This window comes from Buteo buteo, chromosome 22 (assembly GCF_964188355.1).
Source record: "Buteo buteo chromosome 22, bButBut1.hap1.1, whole genome shotgun sequence".
Classification (NCBI taxonomy): Eukaryota; Metazoa; Chordata; class Aves; order Accipitriformes; family Accipitridae; genus Buteo; species Buteo buteo.
The window spans coordinates 6,523,974-6,548,639 of record NC_134192.1 but is presented as its reverse complement, the minus strand read 5'-3'; the positions used below and the strand labels follow the sequence as shown (position 1 = coordinate 6,548,639).

The window sequence follows — 24,666 nt, the reverse complement described above, 5'->3', positions numbered from 1 at the left end:
CAGATAGTTCTCTAGCTGGGACACTGAGGGGTTTCAGGTTCCAGTGAAGAGCACAGGTTACTGATAGCAGAATTACTTCTAAGTAAATGCCTTTAACAACCTTTAGAATGCTAAAATGAGAAAAATAAAGTACCTTTCTGTGGGGGAAGGACCAAACTATCTTCTGGGAATACTTTTTAATTAAACAAATAGAAGGCCAGGAGCCTTTTTGCTGCTAAAGGTAATAATAACCTGGTTGAGCTTGAAGTTGAAAATCTGGTCCACTGAGTTGCACAATTGCAGCTTTTGAAACTCTTAACAAGAATATTCCTGGAACTGAATAGGCATGTTCTATGTTGGAGAGCTGTCTAGTGTCAAAATCGCAACGTGTAGAGTGTGAAAGTGTGAGTAACAAAAGTGAGGTCTCTTTAAAAGGCTATATAACTCTCAGACTCAGGTGAATGGTCTAGAAACTAGAACTGCCTGAGTCACATAGGGTACAGTAGCCATAGTTCTGATTTCCTTCTCTAATCTCATGAAAGGGCACAAGGAAATTCAGAGGAGCATATGTATTTTTGTGGCCAGGAAGTTGGTAGTATTTGCTTTGAGGAGTTAAAGAACAAATCTGTTCATTAAAATGGAAGTACTGAAGAGATTAGAGTGAAAGAGATGAGGTGCAGCACTAAGCAGGGTGTTGCCTTGGTCTGTTAGTTTGAAGAATGTCAGTCGAGGTACCTATACATTTGAACTTTCCAGGGAGGTGGAGTACAGACATTTAAATCTTATGTCAGATGCACGAGTTAGCCAGCAAAATGAAGAGGTGGTTGCGTTTTTGGAAGCAAGACATACTTTTGGATTTAAAGGGATTGAGTGACCTCAGCTGTAAGACATTTTACAAATGTGATCCAAACAATTTAAAAAACAAAACCAAAAACAACAAAAAAAAAAAGAAAGAAAAAAGGAGACTGTACTGTGGTTGGTGTCCGCAAAGTTCTGTAGTGACCTAATGTAGTATATATCAGGCAGAATTTGGGAGTTTCAGGCTCATCATGTTTTAATCTCACAATGTGTTGATATTTAGTTGGCTTCATCTGTGCAATGTTTTTATTTGGAGACCCAGTCTTCATACAGCAACCTCCTGTAAGAAACTATGCGCATTTTAACTTCCAGTTCGCCTGTGTAGTTGTTGACTTAAGTGGCCTGTGTACACCATTGGGCTCTAAGTATTTTGTTAAGTGGAAATATATTATTCTAAATAAAACCCAGTTTACAAGCAAGTATTCACTAAGATTTCTTTTTAATAGGCTTTCACAATTCTGTGTGATGTGTTGATGATCTTCAGTCATCAGATTATGACAGGAGGACGTGACATGTTGGAGCCACTTGTTTATACTCCTGATTCTTCATTGCAATCTGAACTACTCAGTTTTATTTTAGATCATGTCTTCATTGATCAGGATGATGATAATAATAGTGCAGGTTTGTACAAAACATATGTTTTCTTTATATTATTTGCCTTCTAACTAATATATTGGTTGGCCTATGCTTTTTTTGTGTTTTTTTTCTTTTTTTTTTTTTTTTTTTTTGGCATTGAGAGGTGTGCATGGGCATGGAGGTAGGTTTGTCTTTTAAACATCAGCAGCTGATTAAAGCATTTTATGTTTTTGGGACATCTAGGATAATTATGATAAAGATGTGGTTTAACAGGCACAAATATATATGTCTCTGTATGAGGAAAAAAGCCTTGTTAGTGGGCAATAAAGTGCACTGCCATCAGAATTGAGATTTGATTTTCTGAATCCTGACCATAAGCCCACATCACTTCATATATAAATGCTTAAATATGAAGTATTTAAACCTGTCAATTTTCGTGTTCTGATCTCTTTCTAGATGGACAGCAAGATGATGAAGCTAGCAAAATTGAAGCATTGCACAAAAGAAGAAATCTACTTGCAGCTTTCTGTAAACTCATTGTGTATACTGTGGTGGAAATGAATACAGCTGCAGACATTTTCAAGCAATATATGAAGGTAAATCTGAAGCCTAGTAGTGATACTTCATAAAACTACCAGAATACTGTAGCTGTGGATTTTATAATTATTATTTATTTTTTACCTTACAAGATAACTGACTCAAAATGCAAAGAATTCAAAACTCCACGGTTGGTAGTTTGTAGGCCTTCGAAAGTTCTTTTTCCGTAAGAAGGGAATAAAATGACTGAGATGGATTTCACAGTTCCAATGTGTGTGGAGGAAGGAAGGAAACCTGATCATTATTTTTTACGTTGTTTTTAATAGATTTATTTTCTTATCCTGATCAATGGTATATTTTTAATTCAGTTATTAGTTTAGCAGACCTTTTGAGAATCTTCTCACAAAGATCAACTCGATGATGACTAGCCTCATCAGATAATTTCAGCTTAAACTTTGTAGAAGAGAAAAAAAACTTTTGTGTGTTCCACCCACTGCCTGCCTGCTGCTGCCCTCCACACCCCCACTCCTCACCCCTAAAAAAAGGCGATCTTTATATCTGTTTCTATGTTAAATATAAAACCCCCTTCTTGGCTCCTGGGATTCACAGCTGCACAATAATACGAGTTCTCATTTTGTGAACGTGATACAACTTTGCTCCTTGGTGATTATCTTAAAAAAAAAATTAAAATTTGGGCAGCCTGCTTTTGTCTGAATGCCCTACATGTATTTTGAATCTCTAAATAACTAATTGGGTCTTTATTGAACCTGAAATACTTAAAGAACTGAACAGGCAGCTGTCTTAATTGGAAAAATTATGGCTATGATGGTATGCTTAAGTGCTTCCTTTCGGCAGAGAAAATAGAAAACTCCTCACCAGAGTTGTAGGAGTTACTAAAAGGATTAGATTCCAATCTTGTACCCTGAAGGGGTGAACACGTGTCATTAACAAATGTGTCATGGCCTCGAACATAAATAGGTCATTCTGCCTCTAAAGTAGTACTAAGGAGAAGAATTGAAAAGAGGTGGATACTCTTTCTGATTTGATTACTTTTTTTTATCATTTTGGAGGTGGTTTAGGATATAATTTTGATGATGTAATCATGAACATGCTAGGTTTTTTCCCTTTGAAAAATGTTCAGATTTTTTTAAAAATAGAAAATCTTAGATGTTGTTCTCTGAAGAATTCAGTAGTTGTTAACATTTTCAACTAAAATTGAAAGCTAACTTTTTTTTATTTTTTCCTAGTATTACAACGACTATGGTGATATTATTAAAGAAACGATGAGTAAAACAAGACAGATAGACAAAATCCAGTGTGCTAAAACACTTATACTTAGCTTGCAGCAGGTAAGAATGATTTACAATATTTTTATGCATGAAATTCCATACTGTAGATCATGTCCTGTTGTTTAATAGCTAGTGTGGGATATTAATGAAGAAATTCTTATGGAAGGTAGGGATTAGTGGATCTAAATTGAAACACATTTTCTGCAACTATTTGAAAAACTGCCAGAAGTCTTCCTATACTTACCAAATACTGTGTTGTAAAAAGTGTGAGAGGCCGATAAATACAAAATGAATGTGATAAGAAATGAAACTCTGTGATACCTTCTTAGCTCTAAAACAGTAGTTTGAGTCATGTATTTAGAAATGTGTTGTGAAACGGCTAGTTTACTTATTCATGAACAGATAAACAAGGGAAAAGACTTCCTGCCTGTGTGGTGGGGGTTTGTGGTTTTGTTTGTATTTTTTCTTTGTTTTGTTTGTTTTGCTTTGGGATTTTTTGTTGTGGTGTTTCGTTGTTGGGGATTTTTTTGTTGTGTTTTTTTAAACTATTCTGGGAAGTAATGGGAAGTTTTAGTAATTCAGTATTTCTTAATGTTTGGTAGGGGCTTCACCCATCTTTGAAATTAAAACATGATTTAATGCTCTCTTCAGTAAATGAGCTTGTTTGTGTGGAGACCTGATGAATTCAGTCGAGGTCAGAGTCGGATTCATCTGCTCACATGAACCATCTGCATGAATCTTATTTACAGGATCAGAACAATAAAGTCGTATCTCTGCAAACCACTGTAATCCAACATAGATCTCTGCTATTGTTGAAAGGAAAAATGTACTCCAATTTGTCCGTTCTCTCCCCACACTTTTTTTTTTAACTAGACGTCATAGAGCCACATAGTGGATATTAGATCTAGATATTGATCCTGATTGAGAACTAACCAGAGAAAGTGTTTAATGAAGCCCCTAGGCTGGTTTATCTGTATGGATATTGCCAATACAAGGGAGGATGAGACCTTTTGTTTTGGTAGCAGCATGACTTTAAGTAGCTGGTGGAACTGCAACATAAAATATGCAGCTAAATACTCCTACAATTTTTGCTGACTTTTCACCAGAGTTCATAATTTTTTGTGATATTGGGTAAATGCTATCCTTATTAGTCTTTTCTGTCTCATGAATAACCAGCCCCTTATGTTTTAAAGGGCAGACAGGAAGTGAATGTAGTAAGTACAGTTATGCACTAGGGAGGCAGTTACAGAGTCCTAATATGGCAGTAAGAATAGTGGCATGAGGGGACCCAAGTATTATAAAACAAACAAACAAAACCCCCTCACATGTCAAATTAAGCATGTAACTAGCATTTTTTCCAGGAAGACTTCTTAAAAAGGAAACTAACAAGAGAAGAAATACTACAAGTGATAGTGGATAAAGGGAATAACTAAGTTGCAGTGAGCTACGCCAACGTAAAAGTATGCAACTATGGGCCAAAACATATCTATAAACGAAAAGTTAATGTTCATAGCCCTAGTAAGTCTGGTTTTGGTTTATTCTGTGTTACATGAAAGAGTGAAGTGTGTGTTAGACAAAATTAGAAAATAATAGAAAAATTGACAACAGAATAGAATTACAGTCAAATTCAGTAAGATGAGAAAAGGATTCATCAAAGAAAAAAAGATTGTAAAGTTCAGCTTTGCCAACTATTGATGAGCAGTTAAAAGTTTGATTCTTAGTTGCTAAGTTTCTGGTGTCTTTGGCAACTTCCCTAAAGACATGTTTCCATTTTAGAATTTCTTCATTATACTTGTATTTTGAAAAGATACAAAAGAAAAGAATTAGAAAGTAGTAGTTTGACAAACTTCCCTGTGATACTGTGATAGTAAAGACCAGGTGGGAATTTACTCTGTTCATTTCTTTTCTGTTAGTGTATGTATCAGGGAATCCTACTAACTTATAGTATTCTAAACTCTAGAACACCTCATTTAGGGAAGTGCTGAAATCTGTCATCCAACATATTTACAGTTGGGTATGTGCTTGGACAGTGTGCATTTCAAGGATTAATTTTGAAGTGCAGACTCTTCAAGATAGGTTTGACTTGGCTTTCGTAAACCTCCATGTTTGTCTTTTGGGGTTGTCGAATTAAAAAAAAAAAAAAAAAAGCTGTAAAACTTTTTTACTGAAACTTAGGTCTGTGTCAATTGATCCAAAGTTTGGCATAATCTTTTAATAAATTAAAATCTCTCTTTTCATTTCATACAGCTTTTCAATGAAATGATTCAAGAAAATGGTTATAATTTTGACAGATCATCACCGACATTCAGTGGCATAAAGGAACTTGCTCGACGTTTTGCTTTAACGTTTGGACTGGATCAGTTGAAAACAAGAGAAGCTATTGCTATGTTACACAAGTAATTGTGTGCTTTGTATTACTTCCCTTTTTGTAAACACTTCTTGACTAACATTAAAGTATCTTTTCAGTCTTTCACAATCAGTTTGTTAATACAAAATGCAACAGCACTAGAGATGATACAGCCCATTTATAATTAGGAGATGACTGCAATTTTGTCCCTGAGTTAAACCTAAATGTTAAATAATGTTGACGTTCTTCAGCATCATTGTATAAGCCTGTAAATAATAGCAGTGTTGCTGCTATGATGAAAAGTATTTTTAACGTCTTACCTGTAACAGTAAGAACTGATCCACTTCATTGTCAGTGGTGGTAACGTTAGCCTCATGCAGAAAACTTGAAATGCAAGGTAGAAACATTGTGACAGAAAGAATGTGTCCAGATTCAAATCATGAATAGTGTTCACTTTTTTTGCCACAGTATGGAAACATTGAATTATTGCTTTCTTGATGTAAAGGAAAGGTGTTGAGTTTTGATAGCTCCCAGTGCTTAAAACTTTTTCTTTAGTTTGTGCTTTATGTGACTCAATTTTTAACTTTTTCTTAGGGATGGCATAGAATTTGCTTTTAAGGAGCCTAATCCACAAGGTGAGAGCCACCCACCATTAAATTTGGCATTTCTTGATATTCTGAGTGAGTTCTCCTCCAAACTTCTCAGACAAGACAAAAGAACAGTGTAAGTACTTTCTTAATACTCTTAATATTTGTAAAGATAACCATAAAAGACATGTAGCTGAATAAGTATGTATTTATGTGTATTGCATTCACCTAAAGTGGAATCTTCAGCACATCAAGATAAATTTTACACTAATACAGTCAAGTATAATCATAAAGGGCAAATTGTATTTCTCTTTGTTATTTTATGGTGGATGAACAGAAGTCATACTCTGGATTTGCTGTTGTCAGGCCTTTTTGTTAACTAGATGAGGAGCACTGGGTGTTAATTTCAGTAATTACTTATCGTGACATGTTAACATCTTGTTACAGATATTTTGCATCTTTGTAATTATTTTTTCTATTTAAAGGTATGTTTACTTGGAGAAGTTTATGACCTTTCAGATGTCTCTACGAAGAGAAGATGTGTGGCTTCCGCTCATGTCCTACAGAAACTCTTTATTAGCTGGTGGGGATGATGATACTATGTCAGTGATTAGTGGAATTAGTAGTCGAGGATCTACAGTAAGAAATAAGAAGACAAAGCCAGCAACAGGAAAACGGAAAGTACCTGAAGGTAGAACTTTCCTCATCTTAAAATTTACTGCAGTAGATATTCATATAAACTAAACATGTTGATCCCTGTTTGTTGGCTTGAGCGAATTTGTATACTTTAATGTTTTTTTTTTTTTTAGAACAGAGTAGCTTCTGTGCATGTATATGTCTTGGTGGGAAAACTATTCATTTGATGAGTCTGAATAACATAACACTGGTTCACAAAAGGAAATAAAGGTGCTATGCTGTGTTAAGTCACAGAATATAAAAGTATTTTAAATACTCTAGCCAAGGGTTATAAATCCAGACCTTTTGGGGCACATGTAAGACTTTGTGGCAAAAAGTAAAGAAATCGGTTCTCAGTAAGCAGAAAGTACATGCATTTAAGTCATGTTTAAACATTCAACTTTAGACTAATTTGAAAAAATTTACCAATGTCTTCTGTTTCCTTCCAGCTGAAGAAAGCAGCAGTAGTGACAGTATGTGGCTGAACAGGGAGCAGACAATGCACACACCAGTCATGATGCAGACGCCTCAGCTTACTTCCACAATAATGAGGGAGCCCAAGAGATTGCGACCTGAAGAAAGTTATATGGGTGTCTATCCTATGCAGCCTGAACACCACCAAGCTCCACTCGATTACAAGTACGTAGATGAGTAGGTCTGCTTTGTGTTAGTGTTCATACACAAAACCAGTTCATGTTTAAAATAGAATAATGGTCTTTTTAAGCACGCAAGTAACGTGGATGTTGGCTCAAAGGCAACAGGAAGAAGCCGCGCGACAACAACAGGAGAGGGCAGCGATGAACTACGTCAAGCTGAGAACCAACTTGCAACACGCTATGTGAGTGAGAGTGAAATGTTCCTTCAGTGGTTTGGGGAGGGTTTATTAAATGCAGTGTTACTCCTCTATCTTCTAAGAGGGATACATCTTCTAGTTCTTGAGTAGAGTTTTTCTGTGTTTTAAAATTTTAAGTTGCCTTAGAAGAGCAGTGGTAAAAGTGCATGGTGATGCATTTAGCGGAATAGATCTGTTTGATTTCTTGCTTATTTTTGAACTAAAATTCCAGAAAAATTAAATAGTATTGAGCTTTGTAATAAAGGGAACTGGTTGTTGAACTGAATGCTCTCTGTGGCAGATACATATAATCAACACATATGAAACATCCTCATTATGTATTCCTAACTGCAGACTCATTTTTAGAAAAGAACATTAAAAATGAGTTTTAAAATAGGTGTTCAATGTGTGAAGCAGAAAGTTTCTGCTCAGTTTAATTCTACTTTTTCTTTCTCCTTTGGCTTTTGAGTTGTAAGTTTAGAGTTCAGCTGCTTTTTTATTTAAAAAAAAGTATTCCTTTTAAAGAAAGTGCTGTCTTCAGCATTTCTGCGAGTGATACAGATTTTGTCTGACCTAAACTGACACCAAAGTTGAGAGGAATCCTGTAGTACCAGTCTTTGTAGAGCTTCCCAACCCAAACACACAAAAACCTTGTGAAGTCCTCCATATTGTGAACGACAATAAAGATAGTCTAACGTTTCATAAATTAATGTTCTTCAGAGGCCATACATTCTTATTGTAGTGTCATTTACTTCACTGTGATTCATCACGTGTGCATTTTGACATGCATGCTGATGAAATTATGTTCCAGAGCTAGTTTAGCTGAGCAGGGAAAGACTAGTTTTAGGAGTTCTCTGTTTTAATGAAGGCTGTGTAGTTCTACAGAATAAAAGCACAAGTTGTAAACTAAAAGCTGGACATATATATTGAGGACCTCTACATCTTTCCCCTGCTTGTTTTCAGTTCTTTAATATCTGTATTTCATGTAACATAGTTCAGTGCTTTGCTTTTTGGTTTTGTTTGGTTTTGTTGTTTTTTTTTAAAATACAGTGACAGCAATTAGTTTCATTAGAGTGACTCCTTACATTTTGCGTAAGGTGTGATGTTGCATGTAGAAGTTGCAAGGAAAAAGGATGAAGGACTGTGTGGGAATGTCTGAAAATGGATTTATGCATCCATTTTATCACAAAGATGTTCTTCCTTGCCTTGTCATAAGGCAGGAACAATTTTTCTTTAGGTAGCAAAGCTTAGGTTCTTTCTCGCTTGAGCATAGATACTTGCATGGAAATCTCTGAATTAGGTGTGGTTTCAATCTGCTTATCAATTCCCGCAGTCTCTCAGAATACCCATTTAGAGATGTACCACAAAGTTCCATAAGTTGATCTTTGTTAGTTTTTCTCCTGCAATCTCTTAGTATCTTCTAGCTGGTTAAATACCAGCTTTCTTTAGTAGTAGTTACGCATGTATTTAATTACTTAATTTCTTTTCTATCTGATGGAATTACCATTTGTTGACAGTTACTTACTGAACATTAGCTTTTTAAATATTCAGATAAAACTTAACTTGATTTAGTGCTAAACAACATGCTTTTTCTTTTCATTTCAGTCGACGTGGCACAAGTCTAATGGAAGATGATGAAGAGCCAATTGTTGAAGATGTGATGATGTCATCAGAAGGGCGGATTGAAGATCTCAATGAAGGCATGGATTTTGACACCATGGACATAGACCTAGTAAGAAATTTGCTTGTCTTTTTAGTGGATTTTGGATTTGTGTTTCTGCTTTTGAAGTAGATATTTGAATCAAATTTTCCTTTTGGTGAAACAGAAAAATCATGCTTGTTGATCTCTGCATTCTTACACAGCTGTGCCACTATCTGTATACAAGTGCCATCTGTTCAAACTGCCATACAAAAAGCAAGAACACTTCCTGTAATAATAATGAGATGAACGTTTATCCCCTGTAAATTCTTGCCCCTTGAGAGTTCAGCTTCACTTATTACAGTTTAAAAACTCTTGGTTTTTGCTGAAATTACATTTAACGTGTTTGTTTGTTTGCTTTCTAAAGCCACCGTCAAAGAACAGGAGAGAAAGAACGGAACTAAAACCAGATTTCTTTGACCCCGCTTCAATCATGGATGAATCGGTAGGTTAACTTACGTAAGAGGAAAATAACGTAAAATCAGTCTTCAGGTTACAGTACTCTATTACTTCAAATTTTGAATGGAAAGAATGCAATCTTTAGGTTGTCTTCATTAGCTTATTTTGGCAGACTGGTACAGCCAGTGAAATATTTTATGCTGTAATTCAGCTTCATAAATTCTAAGGTAGTCAATGTTCTTTGCGAGTTTATAGGATTTTTGTTCTAAATACTTTATATGTAGCTATGTAAAAATCAAAAGCCTTTGAATCTGAGAAGAAAACACATCTGGTATGGAAAAGACCCTTGCAGAGGTTGGTAGCAAAGAGCTTTAAAAAAAAAAAAAGGAAGAAAAAAAAAAGAAAAATTGTGCATACACAATATTAAAGGCAAGTTTCCTATTGTCATGAGCTTAGTTGAGTGACTCTTATGTCATTACCAATTGTCAGGATTGGATGGTTTGCTTTTTTTAAAAAATTGGCATATTTACTTTTGTACATAAGTAAGATAATGGAGAAAATAGAGATAATACAGATATCTGTTTATAGAGATGAGAGGTATTTTTTCTTTCCGTATAAAGTTTTAGGTCCAAAACATCCGAAGTCTGTAGTTTCTGCTTGCAGTTGCCCTTTTTTCCGACTTGATAAATCTGCAGTCTCTATTCTCTTTTAAAAATCTGCATGAGGGATTCCTTCTGTCTTGAACCACTTGTAATGTATGCAGCCATTTTTGACCTTGTGTAGCTGGTACAAAATTACACTGGAAATAACAAGCTGCAGCAAGCCAGCAGAGGACAGTGCAACAAGGCTTCCTGGGAATCTTGGACAGCTTGGTGGAATTTGGAAGACGGTTATGTATTTTTTTACAGTATTGTTGCAGCGTGAACCTGTTCTTGTTATGGGAGAAAGAAGTCTTAACTACTGTTTTAAATGCAAATCCATATATTTTGTACTAGTAGGCCTTTGCTTTAGTAGTAATGAATCAGATTAGGTTGTGCATCTAGCTGTTGTGTGTTCTGTTCTTGAAGTAACACCAAGAAAGTATATCACCTGTTTTCTGACGTTCTGTTTTAAAATAGTCCTTCCCCTCCCCTTCTTGATTTTTAATTGATTGATCTGTGAAATGGCAGTCAGGTTTTATTCTGACAATGCTGAAAACTTGGTCTTCTACAGGTGCATTTCATTGCTCTCAGAAACCTTTCGGCCTTTCAGTGTCCAAAGCTAATTAACAATAGTTTAATAGGTCTACTGTTAGCTAGGTTTCTTTCCTGTTACTTTATTCCTCACTGCTCCTCCATCCATCCCCACGGGAGCCCGGGATTTGCCGGGCGCTCCTTAGCTGCAGTGTGGGAGCATCACCACACGATGGCAGGCGGTCACAGCGGCATTGCTCCCCAAGTTTTGGGAGCCGGTTCCAGAGCCCAGCGGTGCCCTGCCTCAGCCTGCCAGCAGAGCAAGCTGGTTGCTGTTCGGCTGCAAGGAGGGAGCAGTGGTGCGCTGAAAAGAGCTGGTACGGTCAAGGCAGCACCACCTAGCAAACCTTTCTCCCAGGCAGGACGCAGCAAGGGTGCTGATCCTGGAAGCAGGAGTGCAGAAAACGGCTGCATCGCAGCACGCGGCCGCCCTTTGGCGTAAACCGCACCTAAGTGAATTTAACTACCTAAAGGAGGAAAGCTCTGCCGATAGTTTAGGAGGCAACACGAAGCCATCTGAAATCAGAGCTGAATTTATCAGTCAGTATTTTAAAATGTAAAAAACCCAATTTCATAAATGCAAAAAACCTTCTCTGAATAAAGTTAATTTGCTTTATTCACATAATTTATTCCAGAGGTCCGTTATTCTTGGAGTTGCTGCACTTGTTTTGAATAGACCTAGACATAATAAAGCGGTTTAATTTATTCAGATGCACATGGTTTATGATCAAAATTTTAGTCTGTCTTCTCCTTTTTTGATGTGTCCAGTTATTGCTGGCACCAGAGGCAGTTGTGTCTTAGTGTGCTATGTTGTATGATGCATCTAAAGTGAACTTAATACCAAGAACCGTAAAAATTGCTTTGTAAACAGATAAATGTGAACAGCAGTGTTAAGGTTCAGGAAAATTAAGTCTCTCATGGCTCTCTCAGATTTTATAAAGTCCTCTAAAAGCAGGACGGTCGCAAGACCTGGATCTTCTGGGGTTTTGGTCTGGGGTTTTTTTTGGCATATCAGTGGTGATACCTACTTCCATTGGCATAGAAAACTGTATGGCTTGCTCCCACATGGGAAGTGGAAACTGATTCTTTGTTTCAGGAAAGGTTTTTCTTCACTTAATCACGCAGTCTCCTGAAGGACAGTATTTTCATTTTACCTGATTATTGTTTGATTTTTTCACTGTCTTCCTGACAGAGTTGATATATTTAATAGGAAGTATTAAGTTTATGTCCTGGCTAGCTGCTGTGAGATGACCTGTTGTTTTTACGAACACAGATACAGCAGCAGCCGGTGTATAGAGTGTTTTGTCCCAGGCTTAGTTGCTGGAAACTACACACTTGATTTCAAGTTAAGGCCAATAGAATGCCATTGTCAAAGAAGTCTAAGCTAGGCAACTAACTAAAAATTATTTTGCAATTATTACCTAAAATAATTAAAGCACAGTCTTTATCACATTCCTACTGGATCTAGTTAATTTCAAGTGTGGGAAAAATATTTTCTAATGAATGAGGTGCCCTTTTCATATTACTACATAAATCAGAAGTGTGGTGAATCTGGTTTGGAAGAAAAATAAACTTACAATGCCTTAACATATCTTGAAGTGTCTTAATCTTAAATCATATACTAATTGCTTTGTTTTTGTTAAATGTATAGTAGACTACAAATTGACACCGTTTCTAACTTTTTTTTTAGGTTCTTGGGGTGTCAATGTTTTAATACCAGAGCAGCAAATAAATCAGTGGTGAAGTCATTTTCTAAGTGGAAGAGGAAGTTTTTCAATACAAAATTGTGGTAGATACAGTGAAATTCTGAACAGATTTTTCTCTAAGGAGAATGACATGCTTTCAAGATCAAGTGCATTGAAGGGGCAGTTTTGTTTGCCTGAAAAAAAAGAAATGTAAAGGACAAGTAAACAATTTGAGGATAAGCTACACTTTTTGTTGGGGAAAAAAAAAATAATCAATATTTTATTTATGTGCTATCAGTTTATTTCCGGATCATAAGAAGTATTCCCTCTGAGTTTTAATCTAACAGTCTGAGAGGTGTTTGGTACAGATTTGAGCCCCTCTCTATACATTTGCTGGCTATACTAAATAATCATGAGCTCTGCTGGATTGCTGTTTACATCCATGAACTGAAATAATAGATGGATTGGTTTTCCTACAGTGATAGAACCAGAAGAGTGTCAGTATTTTAAATTAAATGCAAACTTCAGCAACAGAAGGTTTGTATTAATTAATCATGGGAAAAAAAAAATACATAAAGCAGAATTTTAACAGCTTTTTAATCTAAAACACACTTTTATTCCAAAAGCTTCATGCTAGCCTTTTCAGAAAGGTCCATAAACAATGAGCTACCAGAAAGTAACAGATCTCAGTCATGCTTGCCCATTACCAACCCTGAAAGTTTGCTTGTCCTTTAAGAAAAATGTAATGTTGTGAAATTCCTTCCAGTAGTGCCACTGTATTTTGTCTCCAAATAAAAGAAGCTTATTGTAGTATGTTTGCAGAAAAATTCTAAACAAAAATTATACAGCTTATTAGAGTGTGGGAATAGGGATCTAAATTTTAAATAAAATTATATATATATATAAATTGGTGCTGATTTTATAATTGCGCAGTTTGTTTAGTTTTTTCTTACTTTTAAATTCCAACTTAAAATTATGAGGTTTCAGAAATATATTGAAAGTTTAACAATGTTTAAAAATAGAAGAGCATGAGAATTCATGCTTTAAAAATGATTTTTAAATTTGTATTTTATATTGTTTTATCTATCTGTCTTTGCAAGCAGTCTTCAGGTTAAAGATACTTCTAACAGGTTACAGTACATTTCCTCTGTATGTAAATTAGATTGGATAATAGAAATTCATAAACAACCCATAATATTCTTTGAAAGCTAAGCTTTAAACTTCATTTTGTGTCCATTCACAAATAAATTAAATTTGGTCTAAAACAGAAAGTGGATCTACGCCATTTTGACATCGACTCATTTTGCAAGGCTTAGGCAGCTAGACATCATTTTAAAGGAAATATTAACTTATATTACATATGTATATTTTTTGTCAGTTGTCTCTCAGTTCTTGAGGTATATTATTTTAATCATTCCATGCCTTAATATGCTTGCAATACAAGAATCTCCCCAAATGGGTGAATACAAAAAGGCTTCCTGTTTTTAGACTCAGAAATTAAACATTCGGCTGTGGTAGCCAAAAACCATAGATTATCTAAAGGATCATGATAAAATATAATTATTTTACTAAGTCATGGGGTAACAACAAACTCAAAACTAGATCTGCCTAACTCATTTTACATAAATAAATACTCTCATGTCTAAAAGTACTGCCTATATTGTTTTTCACACCACTGCATTTAATAGAACTGCTGAGAGGACTGTATATATGATTTTAAACTTAAGTTGATTTTTCTTACTCTTGAAGGAGTGTTTCTTTGTGAAAGCAGTTCTTACAGCTTTGTTTTCAACCAGCTAAAAATGTTTTATATATTTACCTTAACCTGTTGTCCTCCACATTCTATTGTCCTAATTGTACTGTTTTCTGATTTGTATTTATGTCTTGAGACAGTAACTTTTTGAATAAAAATAAACCTACAGTATGTTGTATGTTTGATCTTTTTAAATCGGGGTTAGGGGAGGACAGTGAAGAAAGGGGTATGAGTAATGCAAATGTTATGTTTATAGAAATCAAAATCTTTTTCCATGTCTTTTAAGTGTTTGTCTCAGAGTTGGGATAATGTATGAAAAACTGCACTGTTTTATATTTGTAATAAATTGTACAAGTTTTTTAAATGTGAATAAAGCACTAATTGGGTAATAATTTAAAGTAGAAAAGTTAATGCAATCATGATTGTTTTAAATATGCTTTAATTTGAGATAAACTTGTTAAAATAATTAGTGTAAATACAGAGTGAGCTTTTCAAGAGGTTAGTACCTGCAAATAAAATTTTTAAAATTTGTATAGAACTTTTACATGCCAAGAAATCAATGGTTAATTATTTTTGTGTTACGTTTTTTAAAGGTGTATCAATAGCCTTTCTGTTGGTTTCTTTTTCCTATTAACTTTTATCTGACATCATTCAGAATGCTTTTGATTCAGACATTGGAGATATTGTATATAGTCCAATTGAAATACCACTAAAAGTGTATGCTACTTTCCATTTATTACATCCATCGTACACCTGATAAACATTCTAAGCTTAATTGGCAAGACAGCAAGGAAATGAGGGGGGAAACCCTAAACATCTCTTCCCCTCCCACTCCCCTCTTCTCAACTACTGAACAGCTCTGGCTGTGCGTTGAAAACTCCTTTCTGTTACAAGGCTTTTTAAAGGAGTCATGTTAAAATCTTAGAGATAATATTTCTAATCATTGCTAATGTAACTTTGAATGGTTTTATTATTATTATGATGATTATTATTATTATTATTACAAATGTTCATTCCTGTCTCTAAATCCTGCTGTAAGTTCAATAGTATCTTGTGGAAAACGGTTTTAGTAGGTTCTAAGTTTATAACACAAGTAAAATACCTTCACTATACAGTGTAAAGTCTGTTCTCGTTATACCATTTTGGTACAAAAGCCTGTAAATGAAAGAAATTTGAGTTTTGAAGAGATATGTGATAAAAATGTAGAAAACAACAAACAATTTGGAGAAAGTAAAGCCTGTCCTCTAGTTTACGAAAGAGGCCACAGAGAAGATATTGACACAGAATGAAATTCAAAGGAATAGTCTTCACATACTCTGTAAAAAGTATTTCTTGATATTAAACAACCAAAGACAATATGTAAGAAGTTAGTGATTGCTGTTGTTTGTTTGTTTTTCCTTTGGATGGTGTGGTGCTGATTCCTGTAGCTTGTTAGAGACAGTAAATCCCCATCTTCTCTTAATCTCAGTATAACGAAATAATTGTCTCTTTAAAATGTACTCCTCTCTGTTTTCCTGATAGTTTACACATACACTTGTCCTAGCGTGGGATTTCAGGATACCAGTACTATTAATTTTAACTTCCTTCCCATAAAAAGTCTACTGAGTTTTTTAAAATGCTTGGATTCACAATAGTGTTTTGCTGTTTTTTTCAATCTTACAGCTGCCTTTTTTTAATAGCCTGATGAATGTCATGGGCTTGTTCATTCTTTGAAGCATTTTTAAAAATTGTCAATTTGTGCTTCAGAATTCTTTTGATAAAACACAAACTGGTTCTTTAAAAATAGACTTATTCCTGCTTAACTGCTTTAATTTAATTTTCTGTAACCAATTTATGATACTGAAATGCAGCTTATGCCACTCCCTCATTTTTCATAGTCCTAAGCAATCTCAAGTATTAAGGTTTGTTTAGTTCCTGATATTTATTGGCATCCAAAAGGGATCGTATCTTTGATGGAGGTGGGTGACGACATATACTTGGAAAACAAGGTAATGTAGGACAACATCATTCTGTAATAATAATAATAATTCTATTAAAGTAATGATTCAGTGACAATTGTGCCTGTCATCTTCCTCAGCTGTCTCTCTCCTGTATCCCTCCTTCATGTTGCTGAGCTTTCTTGAATGTATTTCTTTGATTAAATCTTAGTTTTCGTATTTTTTAAAAAAAATTTTAACAGCTAGACTTCGAGTTGTTACTGGTTTTTGTAAATGAGTGCCTTTCAACCAGAAATTCGGTTGCTTTTTTTGTTGTGTTTTTTATAGCTACTGCCAGATTTTATAGACTTAAATCATAGTGGCAGTACAGTGGTAAGATGCTATGACCGTGTGCAGAAAAATGCTCCAAAGAATGTTCAAGTGATTGGATGGCTGGCTGGCAGAACCCCACACGAAAAATTCCCTGTTCTTCTGTTCTCTGTAGTCATGCTTCCCTAAACGGATTCTGTAATTTCTGCTAAGCTTTTCTGAGCATTTTTTGTTGGAAAAGAAGACGAAAGGCCATCACGTTTTGCCTATATTGACTATTTTTGTTGAAGAAAAAGCTGCAGTTAACAGTTTTAAAAGTGAAGTTTGTGTTCAGCTGATAACAGCTTGAATTCTGCACTTGTAGAAAAGTTACTTAAGAAGAATTAATACAGTAAACTATAAATCAAAATAATAAAACCTCTAGGAGTCCTAGAACATCTCAAATTAGGCAGGGGGTGTGAAGCTGGTAGTTACTTTGTGAAAGCATTCAAGTAATACAACAAGGTTTTGGAGAAAGTGATGAGTTTGAAGACAGTTTGTGTGTTGAGGTGGGTAATGACAGGTCAGGTCAATGCAAACAGCAGGAGTTTGTTTCAAATTTGGTAGGCTAAGGGCGTATCTAGAACGCTGTCTTGAATAAGCGACCAATGTTCTGTTTATTTTCATTCGAGTGCCTTTGAGAAAGCTTGCGCTTTTTTTATTTCTTTTTTTTCTGGGTACAAATATTGTTACGATTTATTTGTCAGAATTTTAGCAGGGACAGTGTCCTTGTGCTTATTTAGCCCTTCTCTAGACTGCTCATTCAATACATTTGACCTTAACTTAAAACTTTTTCCCGTGTACCTTTCTCAAAATTGCCTGCAACATCTGTCAGCAGGCATTGTAAGGCAGCGGTTCCTTGGGAGTCGATAGGAACGCTGCGCCGTAGTTAATACGGCGACTAGTTTGGGTTGGCTCAGAGCTATGGTATGTCTGACGGGGCTTCATCTCAACCTTCTGATCTCGTGCTGCTCAGCCCGAGTATTTATCTGAAAGAGTGCTTCAGCCTTTGAGTACTATGTTGGCAGCTCCACGTGAAACCTCTTATTTACCACACCATATGGCCATTCCAGGAAGCCATGCAATTTGCTGTTGCTTTTTAAATAGCAGTTAAACCACAGTTCTTGGAGTGACGTATGCGCAGGTCTTTCAGTATTTTAACACACTCTCTTCACAGGTTTATGTTCTGTTTTCTTCTTTTTAGACTGCTGAACTCCACTGAAAGCAAAAAAGCAAACCACATCCACTTGTTTTTCATATTGTGCACAAAAGATGTGGCATATCGTATATTTAGTCTGCTCTTTGTATTTTTCATCCTAAAATACTGAGCTGTCTTTTATACAACTGTTTTTGCGTATCAACTGACAAAACCTGTCTTTTCATTATTTCTGTTGCTGGCTTATAATCTTTTGAATCTTGAAAAGTAGATTTTTTGGGGCGTTTTTCTAACTGAAGTCTTCCATTACAGCCAGGAATTGAAGTGCTCTGTGAAACCTAGCGTGGATTAGGGAAGTGGCTTTGTCATTGAAAGCACTATCTTGTCATTTCCATCCTGTTTGAGGTACTGATGGTATTATGGTTTAAAAACATACTATGTAAATGCTTGTAACTGGAGAGGCCTACAGATTTGGACTATCAGTAGTTTTCCTTGTGTAGGAACTTTTTTTTTAATCTTACTCATATCAATAGGTTGTACTTGAAGGCAGCTTGGTTCAAGTGCCATGAAGCTTAAAGGAACAGATGTTCTATTTAAAGTTGCTTTCATTACAAATTCTCTCTTTTTTTTTTTTTTTTTTTACTTTTTTATTTTAACTTGCAACATTTCATCTTCTACTTCAGAATGACTTTTAACTTGCATAGTTCTCTAGCTCACCTGGGCCAGGTTTGTAGATCTGACAGAAAGAAGTGGCACCCGAAGGATGTGATTTCAGCTGTTTGCATTACCTTCCTTTTCCTGGGATTTGTGTTGAGTTAACCAAAGAGAACAGGTTGGTTGGTTGTCGTGGCATGCTACTGATTTGTCACAGATTGCGAGAGGTCCACCGATTTTGTGGATTTGGACGGTTCAGAAGCATCATCTCCTCGCATGCTGTTCCTTTAGTGAACAGTATTAGATTTAGGTCACTTGATCCATTATTAAAGTTCAAAAGACAACATGTCTTTTAGACTTTTCTTAAATCCCTACCCACAAGGAAAGCCAGGTTTCTTTTTTTTTTAATGTGATTTGCTGCTCATCTCTTATTCATTTACTAGAAATGAATCATGTGGAGTGGTCCACAGAACCAAACCACACTGCTTAGTGATGTATAATCAAAAATGTGGTAACTTGGCGGGATGGGTCTTGCGGGTGGATAACGACTCCTATTCTACAAAACGCAAACGTACGTACGCACGAATGACAGCACCAGGTCTAGTTTACGGCAGCGTGACGTGGATCTGGAGAACAAGATGCTCTGACCAGTCAGCATGTTGGGAGAGATGGGCCACAACGTGGTTTCTCCTCAGGCTCTGCCTTCCACGTCGTCAGCCCTCTGTGGCGCCCATCTCCTCTCTGATGGGGTAATTAATTATTATTCCTATGTTAGCTTGTGACCAGGCTGCCAGTGGCCTTGCTAGTCCTGTAACCCTGGGTCAGCCACCTTCGGACTCCACCAAAAAGAATACCGAAGCAGTTACCTTTGCTGCCCAGTTAATTTTAAATTGATTAGTGTGATCAGCTTGAGCTGGGCAAATGCAGTCAGGTCTCACCTCCCTGGGGAGGGAGATAATTCATTTTTTATTGGAAAAAATGTTAGAGAAGTAAACCAGCTTGGTTTTGGCCCAAGGCTTTCGGACCATTGTGTTCGAGGAATAAGATGATGTGATGCGTCGGCATAAAGTACGTTTCTTATCCCTGTAGGACTTGCTGGGGGAGAGGAGTGGGGATGGTTACACTGCAGATGTTTTACCTGAGACAGCTTTTTCAAAAAACTCGGAAGATTCTAACTCATTCCTGCTTAGTTTTTTAAGAAGTCCTATGGAAATGAGGACTGAAAAATGTCACTGCTTTTATTCCCCACTCAGCCTGAATTTAGAAGGGCCCTCTTAATTCCACACCGTACATAAATGGTCAGGAGAGCGATCCAAGTCTGTTACTGTCTCCATCCTCGGGTGCTGTCGTAGGTAATGGAAAGCGGGCAAAAGTGTTTGTCCGGCAGTATTGAAGTGATGGGCAGGCAGATACCAACATACCTTCTTTCACCTGCATGCATTGAACACAGGATGAGTCTTTTCTGAATTTAAGAACAGTGATTCTTTCTTGTAATGGCAGACTTTTTCTGTACAGTTTTATGGTACAAAGGAGGGTGCGTATTACAGGAATTTGGACTGAATGATTTGGGGAACGGAGCCTTGTCTTTCAAGGCAGATACGTATCATTAAGCAAACTGATGTTCATGGTACAGCTGATTACAAAGAATTCTGCTTTCAAAGGATGATGCTAGCAATTATGCAAAGTAAAACTCCAGTTAGTAATACTGTGCAGCTCAAATCAGTATGATATTTTCCAAGTAATGCCTTGTAGCTTTTGCAAAAGTCAAAGTACTAATTCTGTTTTCATTCTAGTACCATAGCGTTTAGGGGTGAGTTTTCCCTGACTTTATATGAGAATCAGACCTGGATAGATAATTTGTGGTGACTTACTGAGTTTGGCCTCTTTGATTTGTTCAAACATGGGATGTTTTTACAGTTACTTCTATTTCTGCTGCTACTATCCCTGGCTGAGATTCAGGCTTTTTTTTCCTGCCACCTTTCTGAAATACAGGAATTTCTAGTTATCTTTGGTCCCTATTGTCTTTTTTTTTTTTTTGGGGGGGGGGGTGTTGTTTTTAATATCCTCCTTGGAGGACCAAGGCTTTTTAATGCTACTTCAGTATAGCTCTTGACACCTACCACATCACTGAGTGAAGATAACCTCCATATTAGCAGACAGCTTGAGACTTTTGTTTAAGACAGCCCCTAGTCTCCAAACCAGACTGAGAAAAAGTCGCAAGTATTTGTTCACGACATCCAAAATGTTGCTAAAGCAACAAAATACACGTCACGATAGCCAACCTCCAAACCAGACTGAGAAAAAGTCGCAAGTATTTGTTCACGACATCCAAAATGTTGTTAAAGCAACAAAATACACGTCACGATAGCCAACCTGGTTATAATTTTTAATGAGATCGTAGAATCGTACAAACGCTGCTTGGAAAGGATCTGTAGAGATCACCTAGTCCAGCATCCCTCTGAATGTTGAAGTCAGCCTCAACGGAGCCGTTTTTTCGTAGCTGAGCCTTCAAACGCCGCGAGGGCTGGCAGTAACCTGCTGCAGCGCTGCCCTGCCACCCTCCTGGCTCCGAAGCTTCGTCCGTGTCCCAGCCGAGCACCCCAAGCCCTTTCCCCGTCTCTATCGCTCGCCCCAACCGGGAGGAACCTGACCCCGGTGGTGGGTGCTGGGGGGCTGCCCCCCGCCTCTGCCAGCCCACCCAGCCTGGTCGCCTTGCCCCGTCCGAGCAGGTCGTGGGCTCTTTGCCGCGACCCTCTCGTAGCCTCAGCTGGGCTTCCCCAATTCCTCGTGCTCCTCTTGGATGGGAGGGCCCAGCAGTCGACGCGTTATGCCGGGCATGGCCTCGCCGGAGCAGAGGACTGTAACGCCTCAATCTGCTGGCCAGGCAGGCTGCCCTGAAGAAATGGAAGATAATCTTTAATCTGCTTAAGCCAGGATCAAGCAATTTTTACGTTCAGCCAACTCTCAGCAGGCATTTCCAGAATTATGAGGCAAGTGTATTTTACTGTACATCGTATTAATATATCACTACTTGAGGGAGTGTTTAATATTCTGTTTATGGCCGTTTAGTTGCTCGATCTGCATGAGCAGAGATTTACTCTACCGGAATGAGAGGTGCTGGTCCGGAGAGCGGTGGTGCCTCCCCAGCCCCGCAGCCTGCCCGCTCCCGGCAGGCAGCCTGCTTTCCGTCAGGCTAACGAGTACGGGAAGACTTAAATGTATTGAAATGATCTTTTTTCTTTCAAATATTTCCAGTTAACTCTTGATAGTTGTGCGTAAACTCCAGTGCGGTGTGGCGTGTCCCCTTCTGCAGGGCCCGTCCGTTTGCGCATACGCAGCCTGGATGGTTCTTTGGGCTAGAATTGATCGGATCCCCCTGATGCAAATGTCGCTGCCGTGCCTGGTTCATGGCTATCTGCAGCTTGGGATAAGGTCTCTCTTGGTGGTTTGGGGTTTGGTTTTTTTTTTCCCTCACCCTTCCCTTTTTTTTTTATTTTCCCCCTATCACTTTCTACCTGCAGATCTTCACAAACTGTAAATCTCCACAACAACGTACAAATAAGCAGAGCTGTTCTTGTTGCTTTCCAGTAACAAAAAAAAGATAATCCTTTTTTCAGAGGAAAGAAGGTCGTGATAAGCCACTTCAGGGCGAAGATAAAATGGGTTAACAGGACTCTTCATAGAGAAGAGTAACAGCAATGAAGAAAATAACCTTCTTAAAGGATACTTCAGGGTCTGTATTGGGAGAGCAGGGCTGAGGCTTCTCCGCCGTGTTTCACAGACTGCGTGGGTGGACTTTGTCTTTCCCCCGTGTCCCTTGAGCCCCGGGAGCTGTCGGAGGGCACTGCGAAGGGCTGCGGGTGTCCGACCGATCCCTCTTCTCGGTTCGAAGGGCTTAATGCTCTTCTGCCCCCAAAGCAGCCCTCGCCTCTGCGGGGGCTTTCACCTTGGAGCGGATGGAGGATTACCTCTGTGTTAATGAACAAAACGGCAAGTACTTTTGGAGCTGAAAGGAGTTAATTACTAGATTAAAACGGGCTGAGTTCTCTGTCTTAGGAAAATATTAATATGTTAGGAAAGTATTAAATTACAGGAGACTCTAATAGAAATAAAGGAGCGAGCAGAGTAGAAAGGTAAAACGGGAGATGTTTATGTGGTTTTAGTGGCTGAGAAATTTGAGAACAGATTGTACTTTTCAATACTGTCAGGATGTGATTTACAGATGTTTTGGTTTAGATGTGTAATGGAAAATAGGTTTTAAGTGCTGGAGCGTCACTGTGGTGAAGGCTGCTGTACTTCCCGCTGGAGAAAAGGTCAGGTAAGTGATGTTCGGCTCCTGGGAGAGGACTTCATTGTTCTTTCGTTTGGCCAGAAATTTGGGGAAGAGAATACTTCTTGTTCAGGCTTAAGTGCAGCATAAATGTAGCTAAATTTATTCTAGGACCCAGAATAGCCCCGGAGTGTAAGCCGTGGTGCATTATGCTGTGCAGATACTCTTTATCTCTCATTAATAGACCCTCCAGTAGCCTGATAGACGCCTGTGCTCCCACAGCGTAAAGTGATCCGCTCCAGTAGCGTGGGCGTCTTGCTGGTTTTCAAGATACGTGGCCACCAGAAGGGCTCCCTGAAGAGACTCGAACCACAATATGAATTCCGCATTCTCACCGTAATGCCTTCTGGCGAAGTATTTGGGCTTGTTTCAGGTCCTTATAGCGCACATCATTATGGACCGGTGGGGTTTGAATGCTAAGGTGGTTATTCCATTTCCATCACAGGGACCACTCTCTCTTCCCCATTTCTCCTGGAGGGCCCTTCTCAAGATAACGCTCTGTTAAAACAGGAGATCCTCACCACAGCAGAGTGGTCTCTAGTTGGGACTTTAGGAAGAGGTTCTTTCTGAATTGTTGGGAAAAAAGTTGTGCATTAACCTCTTTGGGACTGTTTTCTCTACTAGCATGTCTTACTGTGTCCTCTGAGCAGCCCTTCAGCTAGAAAGAAAAATAAATTCAAAGGTCTGAGTGTGTTCAGCAGGAATCTGGGATGGAAGTTCCATGGAAGTTCCACAGAAGCCAGTCATCCAACTTGCCATATTTTTCCCAGGTTTTCTTTTTCTTTAGGTCTCTGTTCTGAATGGATTTGTCATGGCTGTGAAGTTTTTCAGCCTGGAAAACACTGATTTTTTTTAATTTTTATTTTTTTTTTTTATCCCTTTTGTGGTTCCCTGACCTAGCGGTAGGGTAGATGTCTTGCAGTGTGGTGTCGTGGGTGAGCGCCCACCCTCGCCACCAGCACCCATCGCCTTGGCCCCGACGGTGGCATCTCAAAGCAGCAGGCACTGTGAAGTGGATACCAGTCAAGCGTAATAGCAGTAACATGAGAAACCACATGGCTACTGCCATGTATTAGATGATGACATAAGATACACAGGTATATCGTTTCATTAATAGCAGTTAACTTAATCAGTTCTTTTCAACCTTGAGTATGAAATTGGCAGCCTGTCCAAAGTGCTGTCCTCAACTCTTGTACTGCTGTACTTCAGCCTTTCTTCTCCTAAATTTTTTACAGTTTCTTAACTCGTTAGACATTTGCACAACTAATCGACAAACATGTTCTTGGCATAAAGAAAAAAAACCTCACAATTTTTATTTAAAATTTGAATAGTTTTAAACTGGAATTTATTTGACTTTACATTCAGCTCCTGAGCTGGTGTCAGGACCTTGGTAATGCCGACTCCTGCACCTGTTAGGACTGATCAGTGTCATTTAAAAAGGAATTTAGGATCTATCAAATTTGATACGCTTTCCACTACATAATGAATGTTTCTGTCTCTACACTCTCTCAGTGGTAGTCGAAGTCTCCTTGGTGCTGTAGATGGATTTGTTTTAAGCCAGGCTAAAACTCTGCAAGCTCTTCTTCCAATCAGCGAGGCATCGTTACAGCAATAAAAGGAAATGTTAGAGGAAGTGGGAGCAAACCCCTCTTCTTTCTTGAGGAATGATCGTAAAACCTTGGATGACTCGGTTTTCTTTGCCTCCATTTTACACTTCATGTAACTGCCCCTGTAAGCCTGATTGATGTTTTACGGCATCTCTTCCGTGCCGCCCTGCGGAGCGTTGTGGCCAG

At 37.8% G+C, this 24,666-nt stretch overlaps 1 protein-coding gene across 4 annotated transcripts in view; it reads left to right on the top strand.

Annotated features, from left to right (window-relative positions):
• Positions 1–14,616, top strand: part of STAG2 (STAG2 cohesin complex component) — an 80,849-nt gene extending 66,233 nt beyond the window's left edge. For 2 of the 4 annotated variants that reach the window (XM_075054147.1, XM_075054148.1), the window contains exons 24-34: positions 1,284–1,458; positions 1,870–2,009; positions 3,198–3,299; positions 5,487–5,635; positions 6,181–6,309; positions 6,659–6,864; positions 7,298–7,487; positions 7,573–7,686; positions 9,286–9,412; positions 9,747–9,824; positions 12,701–14,616. In XM_075054147.1, coding sequence (XP_074910248.1) covers positions 1,284–1,458; positions 1,870–2,009; positions 3,198–3,299; positions 5,487–5,635; positions 6,181–6,309; positions 6,659–6,864; positions 7,298–7,487; positions 7,573–7,686; positions 9,286–9,412; positions 9,747–9,824; positions 12,701–12,724 — 1,434 coding nt within the window. In that variant the 3' untranslated portion in view covers positions 12,725–14,616. The other 2 variants (XM_075054150.1, XM_075054149.1) reach the window with 2 other exon arrangements.
• The last annotated feature ends 10,050 nt before the right edge of the window (positions 14,617–24,666 follow it).